General features: G+C 42.2%; 1 protein-coding gene and 1 pseudogene across 3 annotated transcripts in view; both read right to left on the bottom strand.

Annotated features, from left to right (window-relative positions):
• Pdss1 (decaprenyl diphosphate synthase subunit 1) overlaps positions 1-25,093 on the bottom strand; it is a 39,179-nt gene that overhangs the window by 11,441 nt on the left and 2,645 nt on the right. The window contains exons 2-7 of one of the 3 annotated variants that reach the window (XR_007214023.1): positions 24,138-24,202; positions 23,399-23,519; positions 19,044-19,174; positions 8,343-8,484; positions 5,886-5,997; positions 5,680-5,793 (exon numbers count right to left, since the gene is read on the bottom strand). Coding sequence is in view for 2 of the 3 variants with exons in the window: in XM_048367885.1 (XP_048223842.1) it covers positions 5,684-5,793; positions 5,886-5,997; positions 8,343-8,484; positions 19,044-19,174; positions 23,399-23,519; positions 24,138-24,202 (681 nt within the window). In the remaining variant the exon portion in view is untranslated. Of the gene's footprint in view, positions 1-5,679; positions 5,794-5,885; positions 5,998-8,342; positions 8,570-19,043; positions 19,175-23,398; positions 23,520-24,137; positions 24,203-25,093 lie in introns of those variants that run through there. The other 2 variants (XM_048367885.1, XM_048367886.1) reach the window with 2 other exon arrangements.
• Positions 22,862-22,986, bottom strand: LOC125367377 (annotated as a pseudogene).

Consider the following 25,093-nt stretch of genomic DNA (forward strand, 5'->3'; position numbering starts at 1 on the left):
GGGAGGCTGAGATCTGGAGGCCGGGAGTTTGAGGCCAGTCCGAGCAGTAAAGATCATGAGAGTCTATCTCCAAATTAACTAGCAATAAGCTGGGCTGGGAAGCAAGCTTGGGGCCCTGTGTTTAAACTCTGGTACTGAGAAAACTTAACCAAACCAAAATTAGACATAGTTGAAAACTAACAGTTACTGGTGGCTAGGATTACAGGCGTGAGCCACCGGCACCTGTAATTCTAGCTACGCAGGAGGTTGAGATCTGGAAGACTGAGATTCAAAAACTAGCAAAAGCAAGATTCCCTGTCCAAAATAACCAGAAAACAATGCCAGGCTGGAAGCATGGTGCAGATGATAGTCTGCCAGCCAAGCTAGTCAAACAAGTGCCAGGCCCTCAGTTCAAATCCTGGTACCAGGGGAAAAAAAAATCCCATCAAGCTCAGGCATGGTGGCACAAAGCAGAACTTCCAACACCTGGAGGCTGGATCTTCCAGGCACTTCGGTGGACCTTGAGTCCAGGACCAGCCTGGGCAACATAATGAGGCCCTGCTGTAAAACAATCTACTACAGAAAAAAGGTCTCCTCAGGGTCCAGGCACCTCTGTCACTCTGCCACTTGAGTCCCAGTGCCACTTCCGGCTTTTTCTATATATGTGGCGTGGAGGAATCGAACCCAGGGCTTCATGTCTACGAGGTGAGCACTCTACCACTAAGCCAGCTCCCTTGAGAATGATTTTTGTGGACTAGGGTCTCGCTATAATGCTTATAAGTGCTTAGTAAAATAGCATATACACAGAGTCAAGCAGCCATCGGGTGAATAAAAAAATCAACTTACAACTGCTTTCAATGACAATGACCGAACCTGTGGGCTACACAGAGAGCACAGAGAGACCATGTACAAACTGAAGGAAGCCAAGACACCCATCAAGTTAGTTCAGAGAATATGAGCCAGGCAAGGTTTGGCAGCCGGGGATACACTAAGCTCAGAATAGGATGGTCCCTCTGACCTTTCCCAGACTGTAATAACTGATAACGAAGCAGCATCCTAAAATTGACACTCATGACACACATTCAATGAACACTTTGCATTATTTTACAGAAATCTCCCAATAGCACATAAATATTTACTATGTGGCTCACCATGTACCTGGCACTTAGGTTTTTGAAGTGAGTCACGAGGTTAGAGGAGCTGAGGGTCCCAGGTATTACATGGCTAAGAGGAGCCAGAGTCCATCGGACTCCAAATGGCTGTTTCTAGACACTGTTCTCTTAATCACTTGTACTCTTCTTGTAATGGACACCAGAGTGAAAACTCAAAAAGGTCAAGAAAGGTGTCCAAGTCAGCACAAAGCTGTGACATCTACCTGCACACATGCCACCACAGACTACCAAACATGCCTCAGTGACTAACCAAACGGCTGCAGGGACAAGTCAGGTGACAGAGCGCTTGCCTAGCACACTGGACAAGGCTCTGGGCTCAATCCCCCGTGCAGGAAAAAACAAAACAAACACGTGCTCAAGAACTGAGAACTGAGGCCAAATTCACCCTAGAAAAATGGCCAAAAGACATACAGACAAAAACCGACAAATAAAAATAATCCTTAACCACATAAAATGTTGCACTTCATTGATAAACGAGATGAAAACTGAAGCATCACTGTGACATGCTACCTCATAAATTTGATTAGCAAACTTAAAAAGTGAAAGGGATTTTCGGTTGGGGAGGCCATGGGGAAAGAGCCCCCTCAGAAGCTGCAGCTCCTGGTGTGCAGCACTTGTCTTAGATTCCTGCGCCAAACTCGTAATCTGAATCTAATCTTGAGAAAGATAAACTCACCTCGATCAATAGAGAAGAACACCACCACAACACAGTATTCTGCTCATAGGATTACAAAATGCCCTAGTGAGATTCCGGATCGTGAGTTTAGGACAGCCTCAGTAACTTCTTACGCTGCTGATCAGAAAGAGAAAGAAGGGAGAGCGGGAGAGGGAGAAGCGAGCAAGAGAGAAAGGGGCTCCTTTCCCAGTTCCGGCCTCAGCTTCCAGGTTAGCCGTGGCCTAAAGAAAATCCGGCAGGCCGTCAGACCTTACAAGTCTCACTTCCCTCAGGTGTTCTGCGGAACAGCCCATACAATGCACATAGCCGCCGCCTCAGGCAAGTCAGTTTAATTCTATTTCCTTATCAGTCACCAAAGAACCCTTCTATGGACAGCCATCGCTAAGATGTTAATATTATTTCTTCTAAAAAAAATCCTAGTAGAATCAAGTACAATCTAGTACTATTCCTTCAAATTCTCAAAACACTTTTTTTTTTTTTGCCAGTCCTGGGGCTTGGACTCAGGGCCTGAGCACTGTCCCTGGCTTCTTCTTGCTCAAGGCTAGCACTCTGCCACTTGAGCCACAGCGCCACTTCTGGCCATTTTCTGTATATGTGGTGCCGGGGAATCGAACCCAGGGCCTCGTGTATATGAGGCAGGCACTCTTGCCACTAGGCCATATCCACAGCCCCTCAAAACACTTTGGAATCCCATTAATATTCCTGTGATAATTCTGACTTTACACTTATCTCTACTTTCTGGCATGTCTAATTTGTTTTGCATTCCTTTGGAGCTCCGTTTTTGAACTTTAAATACTAAGGGTAAATAAACATGGCAATTCTGAATACGTGACACTTCTGGAATATTTCCTCCCATGGGCACTTAAATCTAGAAACTCGGATGCAGAGAACTCACACTGGGGTCTGCTCTAGGGGTTAGGAATAAATCACATGAAAAGCTGGTGGTCTGGGACGTGCCAATGCACACACCAATGGACAGCAGTGAAAGTACTTGTCTTTTTCTTTCTTTCTCCCTCCTTTCCTTTCTCACTCTCTTTTAGCCCCTCTGTGAGACTGAACCCAAGACTCCACTGTGCTACATCTCCAGCCTTCCTAATACTTTTTTTGTTTTGGTCGTCATAGGGCTTGAACTCGGGGCCTAAGTGAGCCACAGCGACACTTCTGGTTTCCTGGTGGTTCACTGGAGGTAAGAATCTCATGGACTTTCCTGTCTGGGCTGGCTTCAAACAGCGAACCTCAGGTTTCAGCCTCCTGAGTAAGTTAGGATTGTGGACGTGAGCCATTAGCCCCTAGCTTACACTTCATTTTTAGTAAGGGTTGATTCACGTAAGCATACATTCACTGTTTAATTGCCTATCTTGTGCTTTATTTTTAAAAAATACATATGAGATCTCAAGCTTCTTCTTCTTCCTCTTCCTGGGGCTTGGACTCAGGGTCTGAGCACTGTCCCTGGCTTCTTTTTGCTCAAGGCTAGCACTCTGTCACTTGAGCCAAAGCACCACTTCTGGCTTTTTCTATATATGTGGTGCTGGGGAATCAAACCCAGGGCTTCATGTATACGAGGCAAGCACTCTATCACTAGGCCATATCCCCAGCCCCCTCAAGCTGCTTAAGCAGAGGGTACTGACCCAAATTGAGCCTCTTCTCAATGACATCTCCTTGGACCCTTAGTGGGATGCCATTGCTAGAAGAATGGTTAGCTGTTCATGCCTCAAGCAGTGGTGTTTCTGGGTAGAGGATGTCCACTTTGCGTTTCACACTCCAACAGCCCCACCACTTGCCAGCACTTACAAACTGCAGCTTCGGGCTTAGGAAATTTCAATTAACACACTAGTGCGTCTTAATGAGGATGTATTATATAGGAGATTTTGACCAACACAGGTATAATAATAATATTAACAATGAATGTAACAGTTTTAAAGGTACCTATCATAAATAGACCATTCTTTTATTTAGCATTTAACATCTATCATATTTTTATGTCACTAAAAAACAGTAATACCTTAGGGGACAAATAGGAGAGAAGAAGGAAAGGGGGTGATATTGCTCAGGAAGCATTGTACTCATAACCTGGCTTCTGGGACTGAAATCCCTTTGTACAATTCATGTTTGGAACCCTAGCTACTCAGGAGGCTAAGTTCTGAAGATTGCATTTCGAAGTCAGTTCAGGGAGGAAGCCACCAAAAAGCTGGAAGTGGAGCTGTGGCTCAAGTGGTAGAGCGTTAGCCTTGAACAAAAAAGCTCAAGGACAGCGCCCAGACATTTGTACTTTTTTGCCAGTAAAACGTAATATTCCTTTCAGTAAAAAGATAAAAATGGTTGACATTGTCACCAGCATGTTTTATATAACTCATATCCCCTTAGGTTCCAATTAGATCATTTCACAAAGTGTCCTTATTCCTTTTGTCTTGCAATTATATATATTTCTTGTCACTTGTCAAAACAGAGATAGTATCAGCAAAAGACTAAAAGCTCTCTTTCATTTGACCCTTAGAGGTCTTCTTTCCTTATTATTATTATTATTATTTTATTTTATTTTTTGCCAGTCCTGGGGCTTGGACTCACGGCTTCTTTTTGCTCAAGGCTAGCACTCTACCACTTGAGCCACAGCACCAAGTTTATGTGGTGCTGAGGAATCGAACCCAGGGCGTAGAGCATGCTAGGCAAGCACTCTACCACTAAACCACATTCCCAGCCCCTCCTTATTGTTTCAATAACATAGAACTAGTACTCTCCCAAGTTTCTTCTCTGAATATATTAGGCTGAAAGATGCTCAGATGAACAATTCTATGGGTGGACTGTTTCATATTCAATGAACTCTACTCGTTTTAGTCTACAGGTAAAAAATTTTGATTTAAATATGTATACACATACACATGTGAGAGAAGGAATGAATGAATATGAACAGAGAAAAGGCCAGGGTAAATGAGGAAAAATATTTATGGTTCATATTCAGTTTATATCCTAAAGAATTATGGCTTCTGTATAGGTTATGTAATAATATTAGTAAGATCTATTGTTTATGAAAAAGTGTGTATAATTTAAGACATTTTTCTCTAGGGTAAATATTTGCCTTTTTTTTTTTTTTCTTTTTTCCTGCTCTAGGCTAGCACTCTGCCACTTGAGACACAGCACCACTTCTGGCCATTTACTGTATACGTGGTGCTGGGGAATCGAACGCAGGGCTTCATGTATATCAGGCAAGCACTCTTGCCACTAGGCCACATTCCCAGCCCTAGGGTAAATATTTGGGAACACAGCACTCCATAACTTTTTACAAGGTGAAATGGCAGGAGTAGCAAGTGTTAAAAACAATTGCAATAAAATGCTATCTGTTGTTCAGAATGTTATAGTTCGGAAATTCAGCTATGGAATACATTATAAAACTCATTTTGATTGAATTCTTGTGAGAAAAGATGAAAGAAAAGCTAGTGTTTGTATACTAAAGAGATTAAAAGTAAAAACTTCAGCAATTCTCTGTTGTTGAGAAATGTCATTCTTTCCTTATTAACCTTTTTGGATTTTGAGTAGTACTTTAAGGTTCTCCCATGAAGTATTTCCTAGGAGACTTAGCTACCAAGAAAGAGCTGTGGGCTTTTTTTTTTTTTTTTTTTTTTGGCCAGTCCTGGGCCTTGGACTCAGGGCCTGAGCACTGTCCCTGGCTTCTTCCCGCTCAAGGCTAGCATTCTGCCACGTGAGCCACAGCGCCGCTTCTGGCCGTTTTTTCTGTATATGTGGTGCTGGGGAATCGAACCTAGGGCCTCGTGTATCCGAGGCAGGCACTCTTGCCACTAGGCTATATCCCCAGCCCGGCTTTTTTTTTTTTTTAACCTGAAAAAAGACAGAACGTACATACTGCTTTACAACTGTTGGCTATTAGACTTGCAGTCTTCTTGAAGGTCTTTTCAAGGTAGTGAGCAAATCTTTCATTCTCATTTTCTTTTGACCCTAGCTGAAGAAATTCACCTGTAAAGAAGAAAAGGGGTCACTTGAGATACAGCTTTACTCCTGATTTAAATACCAAGATTGAATTAAAAAAGAAATCAGAATTAACCTACCACGGACCAAATCTTCCATAACTCCAGTAAAAATACTTAACACAGCTGTGTTTCCAATCCTTGCCAAAGCTACAGATGCTGCAGAAAGAATCAAATCTCCAGCAAGAACAGCCTAAAAGAAGGAATAAACTTTGCAGATAAAACAACAACAAACCCCCAGAGCAATGGAGCCAACAATGAAGCAGACTTGTCAGAGAGTAAGAACAGAATGGGAGGGTCATCTTGGAGGTAAATCCCCAACCCTTCCTTTTCTCAGCCCGATTATGTAACAATCTAGACCTGGGCCATTGTTTGACCTGGACTGCTAACTCACAAGAGAGGATCTTGTTGTATCCCAGTGTATGTACGTGGAAGGGCTGCAGCTTACTCTCTACCTTCAGCCCTCCCACGCACACGTCCAGTTGCATTAGACCATCTCAATGTACCCTCCCGATTACTGTTCCTTCTGCTCAAAAAGTCCTTGGACTGGATTCCATCCCACCATGGTCACAAGAAGAATAAAGTCTTTCTCCCTCTTTACTTAGTAGACTCATTTGCACAATCACTGACCATTGCAGAAGCTTTCCCTGATCTGGCAGTGTGATCCGATGGCTCACTTCTGAGCAAGCACTACCCCTGACCCCTGACCCCTGAGGCCGTGTGCTGGGTCCCGGCTGGAAGGTATCACACTGTTACCTTCCAGTGAGGACACACTCAGAGGGTCAATGTTCTTAGCACTATCGCACACCCGTCTTTCATTCTTAGACCCCCTGTGGCTCAAGTGGTAGAGTGCTAGCTTTGAGCAAAAGAAGTTCAAGGACAGTGCCCAGGCCCTGAGTTCAAGCCCCAGGACTGGCAAAAAAAAAAAAAAAGAAAAGAAAAGAAGTGCATTAAATTTTAGTTATAACTTCCTATAGCACTCATGAATTTTAGTTATTTTAAATCACAAATTTCAACATAACTGTACTAGGTATTGTCTGTCTCTGGCATCTACAACAACGATGTTTCCTGTCTCAATGGATCATCTTTTTAGCATGGATACATCATATAAACTATCTCCTATAACTACACACAATCATTTCATAGACTATGACATATATTCACACACTTGTGTCCACCTACCTACTCTCTATACCATTAGCAGCTCAGGGCCTGACATCCTTTGAGCCTTTATCTCCCTTTTCTACTGGACCCACTTTAAGCATATGGAACTGAAGCAATAAGCGGTAAGGAGGGAGAAGAGCTGGGAGGCCGCGCTCACGGTGAAGGAGGCACCGAATGGACATTTGGAGTGGTAACATCGTAGTTGTGCATCAGGGGCAGAAAAGGGAGGAGATTGGCAGGGGGACTTGTGCTAGGCACATCTTTCTCCAAGCTGAAAGGTCCAGGGAACTGTGGCAAGCACCCGTTAAAACTGCACTCAGAACTCTGCTCCTAACAGCAGAGGCAGACACAGAAGGCATCTGTCAAGGACAAGATCATAATTTATTTTCTACGTCTTACTCTCCTGGCCCTGCCTGAACAGTCATACATTAAGTCATCTGTGCCCTCTCCCAAATAAAATTCTATCCTCCTGTTACCATCACTCATATATGTGCGTGCATGTCAGAGTATGTATATAAAATTCTGTCCTTAGGACATAAAGCCTTTCAACTTAGAAATTGAAATAAAAGGCTTACATACATGATGTTGAAAGATTCTAATTCACACCAGTCCTTCTTATTAAAGCAAAACCAGCATGTGAAAGTAAGGACAATCAAATGGGAAAGAGCTAGATAAAATACCCGAGTGAAAGGAGGGAAGGTGAGCTATGTTTGCATAAGCTTTGGCTTGGTCTTCCACTGTGCAAGACTGGCAATGGAGGCAAACGGTGTGGAACAATGCCTGCTCTCACGAGGCCTGCACACACATCCCTGTTTCCATTCATTCAATCTGAACCTTGTTACTGAATTTACAATTTATACAGCCTTAAAAAAAGTTCCTATTTTACACGCTCATGGAATGCGAATTAAAAATATGGAAATATGCTTACTTCCTATTGTCTCTACTTCTAAAGATAACATTTTCATAGAAGAGTATTCAAGTAATCCTTGAAGATTTTCCTTTTTATCTTTTAATTTTGTCTAATACTCTTATAGTTATATAACATAATTATACAATTTTAATTATGAACCAAAAGTAAATGTATGATTCCTCATAAAATATACTTTTTTGGATCCACATTAAAATCCCTTTCCTTGTAAGAAAAAGGCATTCTCTATGAAATGATGAATCATCAGAAAGGTAAATATTTCTATAGTACCTCATGCTGTCTATCAAATACTTAAATACCAAAGTGACATAAATTCTTCTCTGAAATTTAGAAGACCACAGTTGAGTAAGAATGTTGTTTTCAATGATACAAGTCTGAAAAGTAACTGTGATCCCCAAAGCACATGATTTGGCAAAGATTTGTCAAAACTAACAGGAACACCATACCTTCTTTTCTCCCCAGATGTTATTAACCGTGTGCTTTCCTCTTCGAGATCTTGCATTGTCAATAACGTCGTCGTGAACCAGACTAGCAGTGTGGATCATTTCTGCAACTAAGGCTACGGAGCGCTGGTTGGCTTGCACATCTCTAATTAACAGAAAGCAATGCTTTTTAACAGAGATGCCGCCTAGAACCTTCTCAGCAATCATCTTGTGAAAACTGGACATCGGATCTAGGACAAAGAATTTTATTTCTCTAAGAGAAACTGTATTAAAAACATTGGCTTGGGGCTGGGAATATGGCCTAGTGGTAGAGTGCTCGCCTTGTATACATGAAGCCCTGGGTTCGAGTCTCCAGCACCACATATATAGAATAAGGCAGAAGTGGCGCTGTGGCTCAAGTGGCAGAGTGCTAGCCTTGAGCAAAAAGAAGCCAGGGACAGTGCTCAGGCCCTGAGTTCAAGCCCTACGACTGGCAAAAACAAAAAACAAATTGGCTTCCTTTCAGAGCCATTTCTATCCTTTGGAGAACATTGTAAAATTGTATAAGACCCTGGCAAGACTCGCTTCCACCCGACATTAGCAAATAGAAGCTTAGTTACAAAACAAAACAAAACAGTATACATTGCAGGAGTCTGGCCACCAGATTAAAAAAACTTCATGCCCTATGAATACCATCTCCTAATGTTTGGACCATGTTGGTCTGTGGTCCAAGTTTATAGTTAGGCTACAGTTAAATTTCTGGGTTGTATGTGAAAGACAGATACAAAGTGTTTTATCAAGGAGTGAAGAGGATGGAAAGATGTTACATGCATAAACATCTATGATTACAGCAAAATAAAACCCGCCAAACACGAGAAAGCGAGGAGGACAGAAAGCAAGGAGAATGGAAGAAGGTGAATTTTTTGAAAGTACGCTAGGTACATATATAGAAATACCACAACGAAACCCTCTCATATTACAAATGTACATTAACCCCCAAAACAAAAGTAAAGTACTGTCACTATGTTCAAATCTTTTAATGTATCTTAAAATGAATGTTGAGTATGACATCAATAACCAAGACAGTGTAAATTTTCTTCCAACTCAGATTTGATCTTATATTAGAAATCTTAACTTTTATTTCCAAATCGAATACAAATTATAGAACAAGCACTTTCAATACACTGTTGTGAATTTTACAGTTAAAAGGAAATGCTCTCACTCCTTTATACTGAGACAGGCTCTTGTTATGCTCTCCAGGCCGGACTCAAACACGTGGGCCTACCCAACGCTTTTCCCTTAATCTCTCCAGTGGGTGGGGCTATAACCTTCTGCACTGCACTCTACTCCCCGTTTTCTTTTCTTCTTTTTTTTGGGTGCTGGTCCTTGGGTTTGAACTCAAGGTTTGGGTGCTGTCCCTGAGCTTTTGTGCTCAAGGCTGGGCTTTACCAGTTGGGCTGTAGTTGATTTGCGGCTTTATTGGGCTGGGGATGTGACTAATTGGAGATAAGCCTTTCCTGCCCAGGTTGGTTTTTAACTGAAATCCTCAGATCTCAGCCTCCTCAGTAGCTATAATTGTAGGGGTGAGCCCTGGCACCTGGCTTCCAGTTCCTTTTAAAATCAGAGTCATCACTGTGACCATCTATGGGAATTAAAAAAAACACAACAACACTGAATTTCAATAAAACCTGACTAGAGAAACAGCCTAAAATTAAAACCGACCTAGTCAATTACTTCAAGGCTTACTTTTAATAACTTCAGGTTGTATTCTTGAGAAGGGAAAGTGCAGTGAAATGATTTTTTTCTTCAAAAAAATCAAATCCTGCCAGGCACTGGTTGCTCCCATCTGTAATCCTACTCAGGAGGCTGAGTCTCAGGATCATGGTTTGAAGCCAGCCTGGGCAGGACTGTCTGTGAGACTCTTAACTAAACTACCAAAAAGACTGAAGTAGCTCAAGTGGTAGAACACTAGCCCTGAGCTCAAGAAGCTCAGAGACAGAGCCTAGACCATGTGTTCAAGCCCTAGGTCCTACACCAAGAAAACCCCTACAGCAAAACGACAGAAAAACCCACCAAAACAAATCTGAACATCTGCACATTCTAACTACCCAGACCCAGAGTCATAAAAAATGAAGAAAACTATCTACTAGATATGTGCATTTAACTACAGACACCAGCATGTTAATAGCCTGTGATCCTACTTCAAAAAGAATTTAAGGAAAAATTAAAACATTATGCTTTGTTAGCTCTTCTTACCTAAGGTCTTCAATAAACTTCAGAATATTCTAACTGCTTTCCCAGGAATCGACTGTAAAGGGCTGCTCATTACTTGTTAATATTTTATAATAACAGCAACAGCTTTTGTTTCTGTTTGTAGTAGTAGAGATTGAATCCAGGACTTGACACATGGTAGGTAAGTGCTTTAGTACCTGAGCCACACACACATCCCAGGCCCAGAAGCCCAATATAACAGGTGTGTGTGTGTGTGTGTGTGTGTGTGTGTGTGTGTGTTTGTGCATGGTGACATGGGGCTCCAACTCAGAGCTCAGCTTGTGCTCTCCCACCTGTGTCACACCCCTGTTCAGTTGTTTGCACCTCTGTCCAGCCGTTTTGCTAATTCAATGGAGATAGTCTTAAGGACTTCTCTGCCCCGACTGGCTTTAAATTGTGATTCTCAGATTTCGGCCTTCTGAATAGCTGGGATTACAAGCATGAGCCCCGCCACTAGTGGCCGGCTCAACATAACAATTGTTAACAGATCTACAAGACTCTCCCATGGAAAAAGAAGTAAAGCTAAAGCCAAGGAATTTAGGGACAAACCACCATACACAACTGCTTCAGTGATGTTAGTTAGCCATGTGCTTATGACCATGTGTCAGGCCTTTGGTTCAATCCCAGCAACTAAACAATAACAAACCACTTCAGGAAAGGAGAAAACAGAAGTTCAGATGACTTACAGAAGTTTCTCTGAAACCCTCCATGAGATCTCAGAACTTATGTTGAGAAACTTACATATTTTTTCAGGTAAATTTACTAGGCACCATTCTCTCTAAGCTGAATTATCAGGAAAAGATAGCAACCTTCACAACAAGTTAGTTTTAAATATAAAGGCTATATTTATAGTATTTTCTGAACTGGGTTTTATTTTTTGGGGGGGGAGGGGGTCAATTGTGGGGCTTGAACTCAGGGCCTGGGTACAGTCCCTAAGCCTCTTTGTGCTCAAGGCTACCATTCTACCACTTGAGCAACAGTGCTACTTCCAGTTGGTTTGTGAGTGGTTAATTGGAGATAAGAGTCTCATGGGGACTTTTCTGCCCAGGCTGGCTTCAAACTGCGATTCTCAGATCTCAGCCTCCTGAGTAGCTAGGATTATAGGCATGAACCACTAGCACCCAGCCAGAAGTGCCTAATAAAACACACATCTCAGAGCTGGGAATATGGCCTAGTGGCAAGAGTGCTTGCCTCGTATGCATAAAGCCCTAGGTTCGATTCCCCAGCACCACATATATAGAAACTGTCAGAAGTAGCGCTGTGGCTCAAGTTGGCAGAAGTAGCGCTGTGGCTCAAGTTGGCAGAAGTAGCGCTGTGGCTCAAGTTGGCAGCCTTGAGCAAAAAGAAGGCAGGGACAGTGCTCAGGCTCGGAGTCAGAGCCCCAGGACTGGCAAAAATCAAAAACAACAAAAAACCCAACTAGGTTTTAACACGTGTTAATTTATACTTTATTACCTTTCACACAGTATCACAGTGGCATAGATGACCAAATTTACAGATTACAGAAAGAGTTTACACTATTTACGAAGAAATGTGTAAAGTACCAGACTGAGTCATGACTCCAAGAAGCTGGGCACCATTCCTACTTCCTGCTGTGAAAAAGCTGCCACACCTTCCCTGTTCTTCTGAGAGGCGGCAGGCAAGGAAGCACTGTCTCCCGGGAGAGGCGACAGGCAAGGAAGCACTGTCTCCCGGGAGAGGCGACAGGCAAGGAAGAGGCTGTCTGGATAGCTGGCTACATCTTCTTTATGCTGTGATTCAGAAATGACTTAAGGCACTTTCTCCCATTAGATTAAAAAATGTTTACAATAATTTCAAACATAAAAACAGATGAAATAGGCTGGGAATGTGGGTTAGTGACAGAGTGCTTGCATGAAGCCCCAGGTTCGATTCCTCAGTTCTACACAAACAAGTGGCGCTGTGGCTCAAGTGGTAGAGCGCTAGCCTTGAACAAAAGCAGCTCACGAACAGTGCCCAAGCCCTGAGTTCAAGCACCAGGACTGGCAAAAATAAATAAGTTATAAAATAAGATGAAATACAACACAGACCCTTCATGTAGTTTACATGTGGCTTTTTATTAATCCATTAAATTAAGTAATTAAGTGGAAGGTCTCAATTTGTTGCCCAGGTTGGCCTTGAACTCCTGGAGCTAAAAAAAATCTCCTGCCTCAACGTGTTGAATAGCTGAGACTATAGGCCTGTACAACCACACTTGGCTTACATTTCACTTAATTTTTTTTCTCCATGTATACTAACACATTATGTAAAATCTTAAACTAATGATAATTATACCTACAGTGTGAAGAGATGCTAAGGGTACTGATATCAAAGATGCCTTTAAGCTGACTATGGAAGTATACAAGCATAATCCTGCAACTTGAATGGCTGAAGGAGGAGCCCAAGTTTCAGGACACACAAAAGATGCCATCCATTTGTTAAATGGCAGCACAGGATGCAGAATGTGAAGTCAACCACTGTCCTTGCTTACTCCCTACTCTTCTTCATAAACCTAAACCAGCATCTCAGGCTCAGAGTGTAGTCTCTCTCTCTCTCTCTTTTTTTGTAAATATGGCAATTTTCTTTAAAGCCTGATTGTAAAACCCAGATTCATTGGCAGTTTTACTATCAAAAGGCATGAAAAAAGAAAGCTGCAACTCCTGAACATTTTCAATTACCCTCCAGATAAAATGGATGTCTGCAAGGATATATCATAAATGATGTGGGGCTTATACAACCAAAATTTTCTTGCTACTGAAGCACTTCAGAGGCTTCTGAATTTGAACATATTGAACCCCCAACTATCCACTCTCTACCCATGGCGAGATCTTTGATCTGTAACTTATGCAGACAGCTTTCTCCCCAGAATGCAGAGGACTACAGAGAAATGCAGCATTCTGTTTGTCAGAGAGGTCACAATGAGTCAAAGTACAGAAGTTGATTCCTTTGTAGACAGATCAGCCTCAGCTTGGTACCTGGACAACCTTCACAAACCTTTAAGCCCACTGGCTCTCAGAATTGATCTTACGCTTGAACTTGAACTCACCAAAGCAATGGATGACCATCTTCTCATCAAAATCTCCTCCACCTTAGTGAGTGTATCCCTTACTGTAGACTTTACTTCAAAGATCCACTTTAATAGTGAGTATGGACACATCAAAAGTGCCATCTCCTAGGTTAAAGATAAAAACAGTTCTTTTGGCACCAACCTTCTTAAGCAACAGCAGCTATAGCTGGCTCAATGGTTTGGAATACATAGAAACCGTACAGAGATCTCGAGTTGTTAGTGTCCTGGCCTTAGAACCATTAAAGTGAGCTGGTGTTGTAATGGCCATGTTAGTCTTCCCAAAGTAGGCTTTAATAAACTCCTTTGGTTTCACAGAACCATTACAGTTACTTCCTGAGAGCCTGAGGATTTTTTTTAATTTTCAAATGTGGAAAGAGCTTCTTATAAAATGGCCGTTTAGTCACTAACCCCAGCTTTAAAAACTGGACCAGTGAGACCCAATGTAACTCGATGGCTTGCACAATCAAAACCAATAGAGCTGCGCGCAACATTTGGGCATTCCTGTTACCCAGATCTTTGGTAGAGAGAATCATGTTGGACTTATCAAAGTTTTTATTGTGTCAGCCAGTAGGTCCATTCAATGAGGCTGCTGAGAAGGATAACTTTGGGGGAAAATGTAGCGATAGCTCTGCTGAATTCGGTGAGTGAAGAGATTTTATAAAATTTATGAAATATTATAGAAAAAAATCACCCACATTTTTTTTATGATGGCAACTTGGTATGTTGCCCGGGCTGATTTCAACAATTCTTATAATACACTTTTTTAAAAATCTGGATTCTATGATGAAATGAAGTCCTGGCCTACAGTTTGGGTTTTGCTGAACTCTAAAACTGAATGTTGGGTTCTCTAAGAAGCAGAGTGAAGCAGAAGACAGGATATTTACTCAGGAGTGCCTTGGGATCAAGACCTGAGGAGAAGGTGAAACAAAAACAGGGCTGCCACGCAGACCCATCAACAGAATGACACCAAAGTGTGCCCTTCAGAAAGTCCTTGAGCAGTGCCTGGACATGGGCTACCTCAACAAGATACACAGCCCGTGCTGTGGTAGGGATTCTTTGCAGCAGAGGCATTCTTTAAATGGGGTTAGGAACTAAATGGCACCAGACACCAAAAAGCATTTGGAATGGCAGTTGGGGCAGAGTGCTTCATTGATATTCCTCTTAGAAGATACAACTCTCTGTTTACTGAACATTTCAAATATGAACCATTCTTTGGAGTGTAGTGGTTATCAGGATACAGAGAAACACATAAAGCTTTTCAGCTTCAGGACCATTCAGTTCCCAAGGATACCTTTTCCTAGAAAAATCCAAATTACACCAAAAATTTGCATATAAATTTCCTTGACTTCAAAGAACCCTGTAACTCCCCAAGGACCCAGGTTAAGAATTCCCAGCAAAGACATTAAGCAGAAAACATTTAATTGGCTAACAAAAACTTCATGAAGGAAAAATAATTTTTAAGACTATCTTTTCTATTGGCTAAGATTACTATTAGTCCACTTAACATACACCTCAGAAGCAAGAAGATGGTGTCTGATAAGCCTTATAGGAACAGTTTAACTTTGTCAAGGAACAGAGGATCAGTGAACATGTGACGTAAAGGAACAGGTCCAGTGTCACTTGGGACAGAGGATTCTCTGGTGGCAATCACTAAAAAGAGGTGGTATGTGATACTGCTAAAGAATCTTTATTCTTTTTTTCCATATTGCTGTAATCTTTTCTCAGCAAGCAAGCTCTTTAGAAACTTCCTGCCTCTTCTTTTAAATGTCATGGGTAGAAGAGCTAGATACTTAGTCTACTGAAGGCCTGATCCAAAAGTAGGCTTAAGAATTATCAGCTAAGTGCCAGTGGCTCACACTTATGATCCTAGCTACTCAGAAGGCTGAAATACCAGGATCATGGTTCAAAGATAAGCCCAGCAGAAAGTCTGTGAGACTCAATATCACCAATTAACCACCAAAAAGCCAGAAGTGGAAGTGTGACTCAGAGGTAAAGCACCAACCTCCAGGGACAATGTTAAGGAGCAGCACCTAGTTCCTGAGTTCAAGCCCCAATACCAGCACAACAAGCAAAGAAAGGAAGAAAGGAGTATATACTCCAGCTGGGCACTTGGTGGGTCACACATGTAATCCCAGCTACTGAGGAAGCTGAGATGAGGATCCCAGTTAGAAGCTAGGGCAGGAAAATTCATGAAACTATTATCTCCAATTAACCTGTAAAAAGTGAGAAAGGAGCTGTGGCTCAAGTGGTAGAGCACAAGCCTTGGGTGAAAAAGCCAACAAGAACATGAGGGCCTGAATTCAAGCACCAGTGTTGACAGAGAGAGAGAGAGAGAGAGAGAGAGAGAGAGAGAGACAGACAGACAGACAGACAGACAAAGAGACAGAGAACTAAGTATTCTCCAGAAGTCAAGACTTTTAGAGTAATGCTGGGGTTTTAGAGTAATGGGGTGCTAGCACACCCCAAAGAAGCCAAAATCCTGACTCAGATTCCATAGCCAAACACTGCCTTTGTCCTATTGCGTTCATAAACTCTCCTCTTTTCCAACCTGGGAAAATGAACCTGCAGCTCAGATGCAATACTGCAGTTGAGAAACAATACTGAACTTACTGTTAAATGAGCAACAGTTTTCTGTATGATATTCTTCTATGTTATCTGCAACCAAGAGTTTATGCAACTTCAACAAGGCAAAGTAAAAAATAAAATGAAACTTTCAACTATGGGGATAAAGGCTGGCAGGATTTTAGGCAATGAAGAACATGTTCCTTTTCATATTTCCTCTGAAGGTAATAAACTATACTAAGTATTAGTCTGAAGTTAAAAGTATATACTTTCAAGACACATGTTGATGGCTCAAGCCTGTAATCCCAGCTACTCAGGAGGCTGAGGTCTGAGGATCTTGGTTAGAAGCCAGTCTGGGCAGAAAAGTCCATGAGACTCTTATCTCTAGTTAACCAGTAAAAAGCCAGAGTGGAGCTGTGGCTCAAGTGGTAGAGCACTAGACTTGTGCACAAAAGCTCAGGGCAGTACCCAGGCTGGAGTTCAAGCCCCAGGACCAGCACACACACACAAAATAATACAAACTTGCTTTCTATCAGTGACGTTTGCTCTTCATAGGACATTTGGGAAAGTCTATTGTGAACAGAGAGGCCAAGGATGGTGCTAAGTGTCCTGAAATGCAAGGCATAGCACCCTGGTCCCCCACAAAAAGAGTGATCTGTCAAAAGGTCAGCCGTGCCAAAGCAGAGAAACTGCTACAGGTCCAATGAAGATGGACTTCAAATGTGTTTTTGAAGAAGCACTTGTGTTGCTTGGTCTGGCTGATGGCGAAAAGGCCATTGCCAGAGATCTCAGTGCTTGTTTGAAATAGCCCGAGAGCTCTCTGAAAATCTCAGTTGAAGTGAAAGCCAACTCGGAGCAAGGTGTGATTATGCTAGACCCAAAACGCACAGCTGCAGGGGAATGAAAGGCTCTGAGCAGAGATGGCATTTGTAAGAGGCAGTATCCAGTACTTATTCACAGAGCATCATCATTAATTTAGTACTGACAAATCTCAGGCATTCCTTAAGGAATGGAGGAAAGAGAAAACACGGGGGAGAGGTATCCATATAGCTGATTACAGAGTATAATTATAAAGATATTTTGGCAATGTGGCTGAGTTTGAAAACATTGACAGATAAAATAGAACACAAAAGTACTGAATGATGGAAGAATGGAAGGGAAAAAGAATGAGAAAAAGGAATGATTATACAGGCAATGCAGAAATTTTTAACATCTCCTTTCTTTTTTTGTGGCAGTCCTGGGTGCTGTCCTTTATGCTCAAGGCTAGCACTCTACCACTTGAGCCACAGCTCCACTTCTGCTATTTTTTTTTGGGGGGGGGGGCGCGGGGGGAGTGTTTAATTGAAGAGTCTCACAACCTTTCCTGCCCAGACTGGCTTTGAACTTTGATCCTCAGATCTCAGCCTCCTGATTTGCTAGGATTACAGACATGAGCCACTGGTACCTGGCAAAAAATTTTCTTTAATGTAAAAAACAATGTAGTTGTTTTAATATTTAACCTTTTTATTTATATTTAAAAGATAAAATTTCAAGATTATCAAAGTGTCTTCTCCAAATATTTCTTTTTTTTTTTTTTTTCTTATTCAGGAGGCTGAGATCTAAGGAATGTAGTTTGAAACCCGCCCAGGCAGGAAATTCCTAGAGACTCTTGTTTCCAATTAATCAGCAAAAAGCCAGAAGAGGAGGTGTGGCTCAAGTGGTAGAACACTAGTGTTGAGCAAAAACCCAAAGTTCAAGTATCATTCCTAGCATCAAAAAGAAGGAATAAGGGTTGGGGATATGGCCTAGTGGCAAGAGTGCTTGCCTTGTATACATGAGGCCCTGTTCGATTCCCCAGCACCACATATACAGAAAATGGCCAGAAGTGGCCAGAAGTGGCACTGTGGCTCAAGTGGCAGAGTGCTAGCCTTGAGCAAAAAGAAGCCAGGGACAGTGCTCAGGCCCTGAGTTCAAGGCTCAGGACTGGCCAAAAAAAAAAAAAAAAAAAAAAAGAAGGAATAAAAGGTTTCTCTGCTGTCCAATTCAGACGGCTAGAGGAAGGCAGGTGATCCAGGGGGCAGCTGCCCAAGTTGGCAAAGCTCACTTTTAGAATAATCCATCTTTGGACTAACTGTCCCAAATGTACATTCATTTACCCAGGTATGTTTTATGCTTTACATTGGGAAAATGTCTGGATTTAACCTTTTTTTCCTAAGATGTTTACTGGTAGTTATAGCTGAGCTACAAGGGATGAAAAAGTCTGCCAAAGGAAGATGTCAGATTAGAATCTAGAGGGACATTAGTGACTTAATATCAGATCCTACCCATTGCAAAGTGAATTTTTGATAGATCTTCTTCAGTTTTGTATCGTATTATAGAGTTGAACTCAGGACCTTGCATTTGGTAGGTAGAAGCTCAACCACTTGAGCCTATAATGTAGCTCTTTTTATTCTGCTTATTTTTGAATTTATACTCAGGCTGGCTTAGATCGTAACCCATTTACATTTCCCATGTAGCTGATGAGGACAGGTGCATACCACCATGCTCAGTTTTTACTGTTTGTTTATTTGTTTTGTTTTTGTTGCCAGTCCTGGGGTTGAACTCAGGGCCTGAGCACTGTCTCTGGCTTCCTTTTGCTGTTTTTACTGTTTGAGATGGGGTCTTATGGCCTATTCTTTGCTCAGACTGGCCTCAAACCTCTATCTTCCCAATTTACCTCCTGAGTAGCTTTGTTGGTGAGACACCATGCCCAGCCTAGAGGTTACTTACTAAATGGAAATGTAACAGTTCAGTTTGGGAAGGAAGGCTTCTCAAATGAAAAATAAGAGGTACAAAAATAAGTAACTCACCGTGAGTTATTATGATGAATATTACATGCTCGGGCCATTAGCACCACGATAATTGGTCGGAAGCCTTTGCCTTTTCCATCAAAGTAGTACTCAGACATTTCCTTAAGTTCTGTGGTAGATACGAAGACTTCCTAAAATAAAGTTTTGTTTTGTCACATGACAATTGCATAGAAAATTGACATTTTCTCTTCCTTTTTTTTTTTTTTTTTTTTTTTGGCCAGTACTAGGCTTTGTACTCGGCGATATGTACTTCCTTGGCTTGCTTGCTAGGATGGTGCTCTATTCCTTGAGCCTCACCTCCAGCCAGGCTTTTTGCTGGTTAATTAGAGATAGAATCTCACAGGCATTTCTGCCTGGGCTGGCTCTGAACCACAAACCTTTGAATCTCACCTATTTATTCATTTCAATTGAGAAATTTCACACTCAGCTGGACAAGGTTCCCAACACTACATAAACCTGACTGCCCTACAGGGCAAACACTGATTGGCTCAGCCCCCTAAATGATCTCAAGAGCCAGATGCCAGTGGCTCTCACTTAAATCCTAGCTACATAGGAGGCAGAGATCAGAGAGATTCTTATCTCCAATTAACTGGTAAAAAGCGGGAAGTGGAGGCATGGCTCAAGTGGCAGAGCACCAGCAGTGAGTGAAAAATGTCAACAGAGTACAAGACTCTGAGTTCAAGATCTAGTACCAGCAGTGCACACACGTGCATACACACAGGCATGCATGTGGCCTCAAGGATAGAGCTAGTGCTACCACCTGCTCCACGGACAGCATCAGACACCAAGCAATCGTAACACAGATGGGAAAAAGCACAGGGGGGCCCAACAATTCTGAGCTAGTGACAGCTGGACATAGAAAGATGCCAGGGCTGGGGAGAAGACTGCAGGAAAGGAGTAAGCTATGGGAATCTATGAAGTAGGATGGCAATGCTGTATATCAAGGACAGGAAGACAGACAAGAGGGCACTGGGGAGAAAAGTGTGGGGTCAGTATACCAGGCCACCTCTTTATTTAGCAGAAGATATTTCAAATGTTCGTAGAGGAAACATATAGCATGGATTGCCTGACTGCAAAGGAGCTTACCAATGAGTTCAGGAGATAAGTATCTAAAAAATACAAGGCGTCCAAATGGATAAAACAGGGGTAACTTGAACAAGAAAACTTCTGTCCAATTCAAAAGGTCACAGGAGGGCAGGTGATGCACAATGTGTGCCCGGCAGCACTGAACAGCACAGTTCAACTTTACAACACTAACCTTTGGACTAAATGTTCACATGTATAATGATCAAATATTTTCATTCACACACTTGATATTCTTGGCTTCCTAGTGAGAAAAATAAATGTGGCTTCAGAGGAGCCAAAGGAAGATTAGTAGGGTTTTGATTTGTAAGAAGCAGAGAGGGCGTCTTGTGGGGGTATGTGAACCAGTCTTGAGAGCTAGTAAATACTGCAGGTCCATCATTAATACGCTGTAAAAAAACAAAAACAAACAAACAAAAAAAAAAAACAGCAGAGGTCACAAACATAAGAAGACCCTTGCCACAGGAAGCCCTAGGTCTATCAGGGGTGGGGGATAGTTCAGGGCTGGTGAAATCCTTTGGCCTGGCCCTGCCAAGACAACCACAGGTGTGACTCAAAATTGGGCCTTTAAATGATGTCATCAATAAGCAAACGAGGGAGCTGAGAATATGGCCTAGTGGCAAGAGTGCTTGCCTCGTATACATGAAGCCCTGGGTTCCATTCCTCAGCACTACATATATAGAAAAGGCCAGAAGGGGCGCTGTGGCTCAAGTGGTAGAGTGCTAGCTCTGAGCAAAAAGAAGCCAGGGACAGTGCTCAGGCCCTGAGTCCACGCCCCAGGACTGGCAAAAAAAAAAAAAAAAAAAGTAAATAAATAAGCAAACGGTCCTTGGCAGAAAGAAGGCTCTCCACCCCTGGTCTAGATGGAGAAGTAAACAAGAAGTGCAGTTAAATTAAAGGAGGTAAAGGCAGTGGCCCTAAGAGTACAAAGGAACTCTCAGACTGAGAAAGCAGTAATTACAGCAAGAAGTGGCCTGACTAGAGGTAGTACTGAAGACTACATAGAACTGAAGGACATGAGGGGAAAAGGAAAGGGACAACTTGAAGACACTTCCTAGGTGATACCTTCAACGCCTAGGGCTATGGGGTGAGGGCAGTTTTCGTTTGTGATGGAAAAGGAGTTTCATGCATGTTAAGAGTGCAATGGAGCTGGGAACTGGTGGCTCACACCTGCAATGCCAGCTCCTCAGGAGGCTGAGATCTAAGGATTTCAGTTCAAAGACAGCCCAGGCAGGAAAGTCTGTGAGACTCTTATCTCCAATAAAACTGGAAGTGGTGCTGTGGTCCAAGTGGTAGAACACTAGCCTTGAACTGAGGAGCTCAGGGGCAGTGCCCAGGGCTAGAGTTTAAGAGTGCCATGGACACTCCTTAGAGTTACTTACTTCATATATTTAGGAAATAAAATCAAATCTGAAGTAGAGATACTACTTATGAGTCCTAAATACAGATATGAATAAATATATAAACAGCTAGGTATGGTGGCCCACAGTTATAATCCCACAAAGGAAAGCAAATCAAAAGATCAAGTAAGCCTGGGCTATATAATAGACTGTCTTAAAAAAGAAGAAAAAGAAATATGTAGAGGACACAGAGAGATGGGAGAACAGAACTCCAAACAGAGGGGAGTGAGGAAACCGAGGAAACCAAGAAGCAACCTGAGGAACAGCCTAAGGATCTGGTGAACAAGGAACATGGAAACCAAGGGAACAATTTCAAGGAAGGGGTATGGCCAATGGTACTAAAAAGAAAATCAAGGCAGATGAGAACAGGAAATGTCTCCTGTATTTAGTAAAAAGATGTGATTAGTGACCTGGACAGAAGCAATTTCCGGGAAAGCTGAGGTGGTAAATATGAAAGACAAGAGTAAGCCAGAAGGTCAAAGTCACATATGGTGGTACTTACCTGTTGTCCCCGAACAGTAGGATCTGCAGTGTGAGGCCTGCCTAAGCAGTTAAAAGATGGTTTCAAAAGTAAGATAAAACCAAAGGACAGAGGGCACAGACCCCCAAGAAGGAAGAGGACACTGGTGTCCTGGAGGCTGGAGAAAGGGAGGCGAGGCAAGTCCATCCAGGTATGGATAGAGCGGGAGCCTAGGGTGCTCTTCCTGCAAGACCTTTACTAGGTCCACTAAACAGGAAGTGGTAGGCTACAAAGAGCTAAGTGACAGGCTGCTGGCCTAGTATGTGGGAAACAAAAAGGAAGTAGTGCCTCTGTGAGGCTGAGAGCCAGTAGGTTGAAAACTTGGGAATGAAGTAGAAATTCGGAGTTGGGAAGGAAACTGATAAAGGGCATATGGACATTTTTGTAGGATTTAATAAATGTGTAATTTTCTTTGGTAGTACTGAGCTTGCTTGACACATGCTCTATCACTTGGGCCATACGTCCAGCTCTTTTGGCTATGGCTATTTTTGGAATAGGCTGTCACTTTTTGCAGGAGCTGGCTTAGATCACAATCCTCCTGCTTTTATTTCCTGGAGAAGCTGGGATGACAAGTGTGCACCACTCCTTTTTTTGCGCAGGCCCGCTTGGCACTGTGATCTTCCTGATCTGTCTCCCATACATCTAAGAAGACAGGTATGTACCACCATGACCAGCTACCTGTTGAGACGGGGTCTGACAAATTTTAGCTTGGGCTGGCCTAAATCAAGATCTCCCCAATGTCTACCTCCTTAATAGCCAGGGCTGTGGGGGTGAGTGACCAACATCTTGCTTAATTTATTTGTATTTAATTTTTCCACTGTGCAATCTACTTCAGTGTCAGCAGCCTATGGTCACACAGGCTAAGCCTCTGTGTAAGGCTCTGGCATGGGGTACCATGATAGGCCCAGGGAGACAGACCTGCCACAATCCAAAAGCATGCGTTGGGCAGGAATCCACATGCAACTGCGGGCCACTTAAAAGTTTTTGTGAGAAAAGAATTTAGCAAGGAAAGCCATTCAGCATTAGATAGGAAGGATAGTTGCAGGAGTCACTGGGTGGTACTGGGTAAGAAGGGAAGTTAGGTAACTCAGTGGACCATTTTTTTCAGTTTCCCAACCCTATAGTATAGTCTTTCTAGATAAGAACTTTTACTGCTTCCTTCATGTTCCCTAGAATCCTTTACTGCATTCTCCAATGGTGGTTGCTTACCATGGAAACCTGACATGTAAATCAAGTTTGCAACAGCACTGTACATATCTGAAAAGCTGCACTGTGTTTTCACAATTCTAAAATGTCACTAGACTTCATAAACTAAAACATCACCTCATATCAGAGTAAAAAAAAAGCCTTACCTTTCTAATGTCCTCATATAGACCTTTCAAATCTTTCCAGCCAAGTTTAAAAGGATCAGTGTATTTCTCACCACTCTGCGTTTTACTACAGCAGAACACTGCTGGTGTCCTGTGATAAAACCTAGGATAAGTGAAAATACACAAGGTATCATTTTGAAGTGAGAATTTCATTTATATGTATATGTAGTAGAAACAAATTAAACACGAATCTTAAAAGGTTGTTATAATTTTGAAAAACACGTTATTAACAAAAAAAATGGGCCTTGAGAACTGACAATATCAAAGAAAGACTAAATTGTATTTCCTGTTTTTGGTTGAGTTCAAATGTTTTATATTCCAATTTTTTGAAAAGGTAGAGATGACATGGAGCAGATACTGTGACACTGAAGCATCTTAATAAATTGTTGGCCTAGCTGGGCACTGGTGGCTCATGCTTCTAATCCTCGCTATTTCAGAGGCTGAGATCTGAGGAATGCAGTTCTAAGTCAGCCCAGGCAGACAAATCTAGGAAACTTTTATCTCTTGATTAACCACCAAAACACCAGTAGTAGACTTGTGGCTCAAGTGGTAGAGTGCTGGCCTTGAGCAAAAAAGCCAACTAAGAGTGAGGTCCTGAGTTCAAATTCCAATACTTTGCAACCACTGAGCTGCATTAGTGCCTGCAGGAAGTTTTTTTGACAACACTGAATCAAAACTGCATGTAAAACCCCCACAGGTCAGACTTACTGTATAAACGTACCTTGATATACTATGCACATTTGGAAAGGCAGATGTTAAATTCTTCACAAGACTAAAATAGGGTATCTAGAAAATAAAAGTATCAAGAATCTTATAAGGATATTTTTAAAAAACTTGTAACACAGGACAATACCCCCTATTATTCAGAATAACCACAATCTTTTAATCACCCATTTATAGGTGGATTGCAAACATCCAAAAAAGGTCAACGTAAAATGTTTCCTTTGTTTCGAAAGCAATATATTTGTCATTACAGAAAACCTAAGGAAAAAAAACAGGAAAAAATCATCTATAATCTATCTCCCTACCAAAAGCCAATTTCCACATTCCTTATCTAGACCTGAAAAATAATTTTAAAACAATTCCTTTCTGGGACTGGGAATATGGCCTAGTGGCAAGAGTGCTTGCCTCCTACACATGAAGCTCTGGGTTCGATTCCCCAGCACCACATACATGGAAAACGGCCAGAAGGGGTGCTGTGGCTCGGGTGGCAGAGTGCTAGCCTTGAGCGGGAAGAAGTCAGGGATGGTGCTCAGGCCGAGTCCAAGGCCCAGGACTGGCCAAAAAAAAAAAAATTCCTTTCTACTACAACTGAGAAGAGTGGTTTATTTCCATTCTATAATCCCCAAACTTGGAAGGCTAAATTCAAGGCCAGCTGGGAAGTCACTGAGAAATCTTTCCTTTAAACCTACCTACTTGGAAGGTGGAGATGAGGGATGGAGGTTCGACTAGCTCCATTTCACTCGATGGCTACGTGCAATGGCATGCGCCTGTTGACCTCAGCTACTGGGGAAGCAGTAAGAAGAGGATGCAGCCCCAGCCTGCTTAGGCATAAACTATTTTGAAAATAAAACCAAAAGGGCCTGGAGGTGTGGCTCAAATAGTAGAACATTTCCTTTACAAACACAAAGCTGAGTTCAATCCCCTGTACGACACATACACAAAAGTCACAGTGCT

Source organism: Perognathus longimembris, chromosome 18 (genome assembly GCF_023159225.1).
Source record: "Perognathus longimembris pacificus isolate PPM17 chromosome 18, ASM2315922v1, whole genome shotgun sequence".
In the NCBI taxonomy this organism is placed as follows: Eukaryota; Metazoa; Chordata; class Mammalia; order Rodentia; family Heteromyidae; genus Perognathus; species Perognathus longimembris.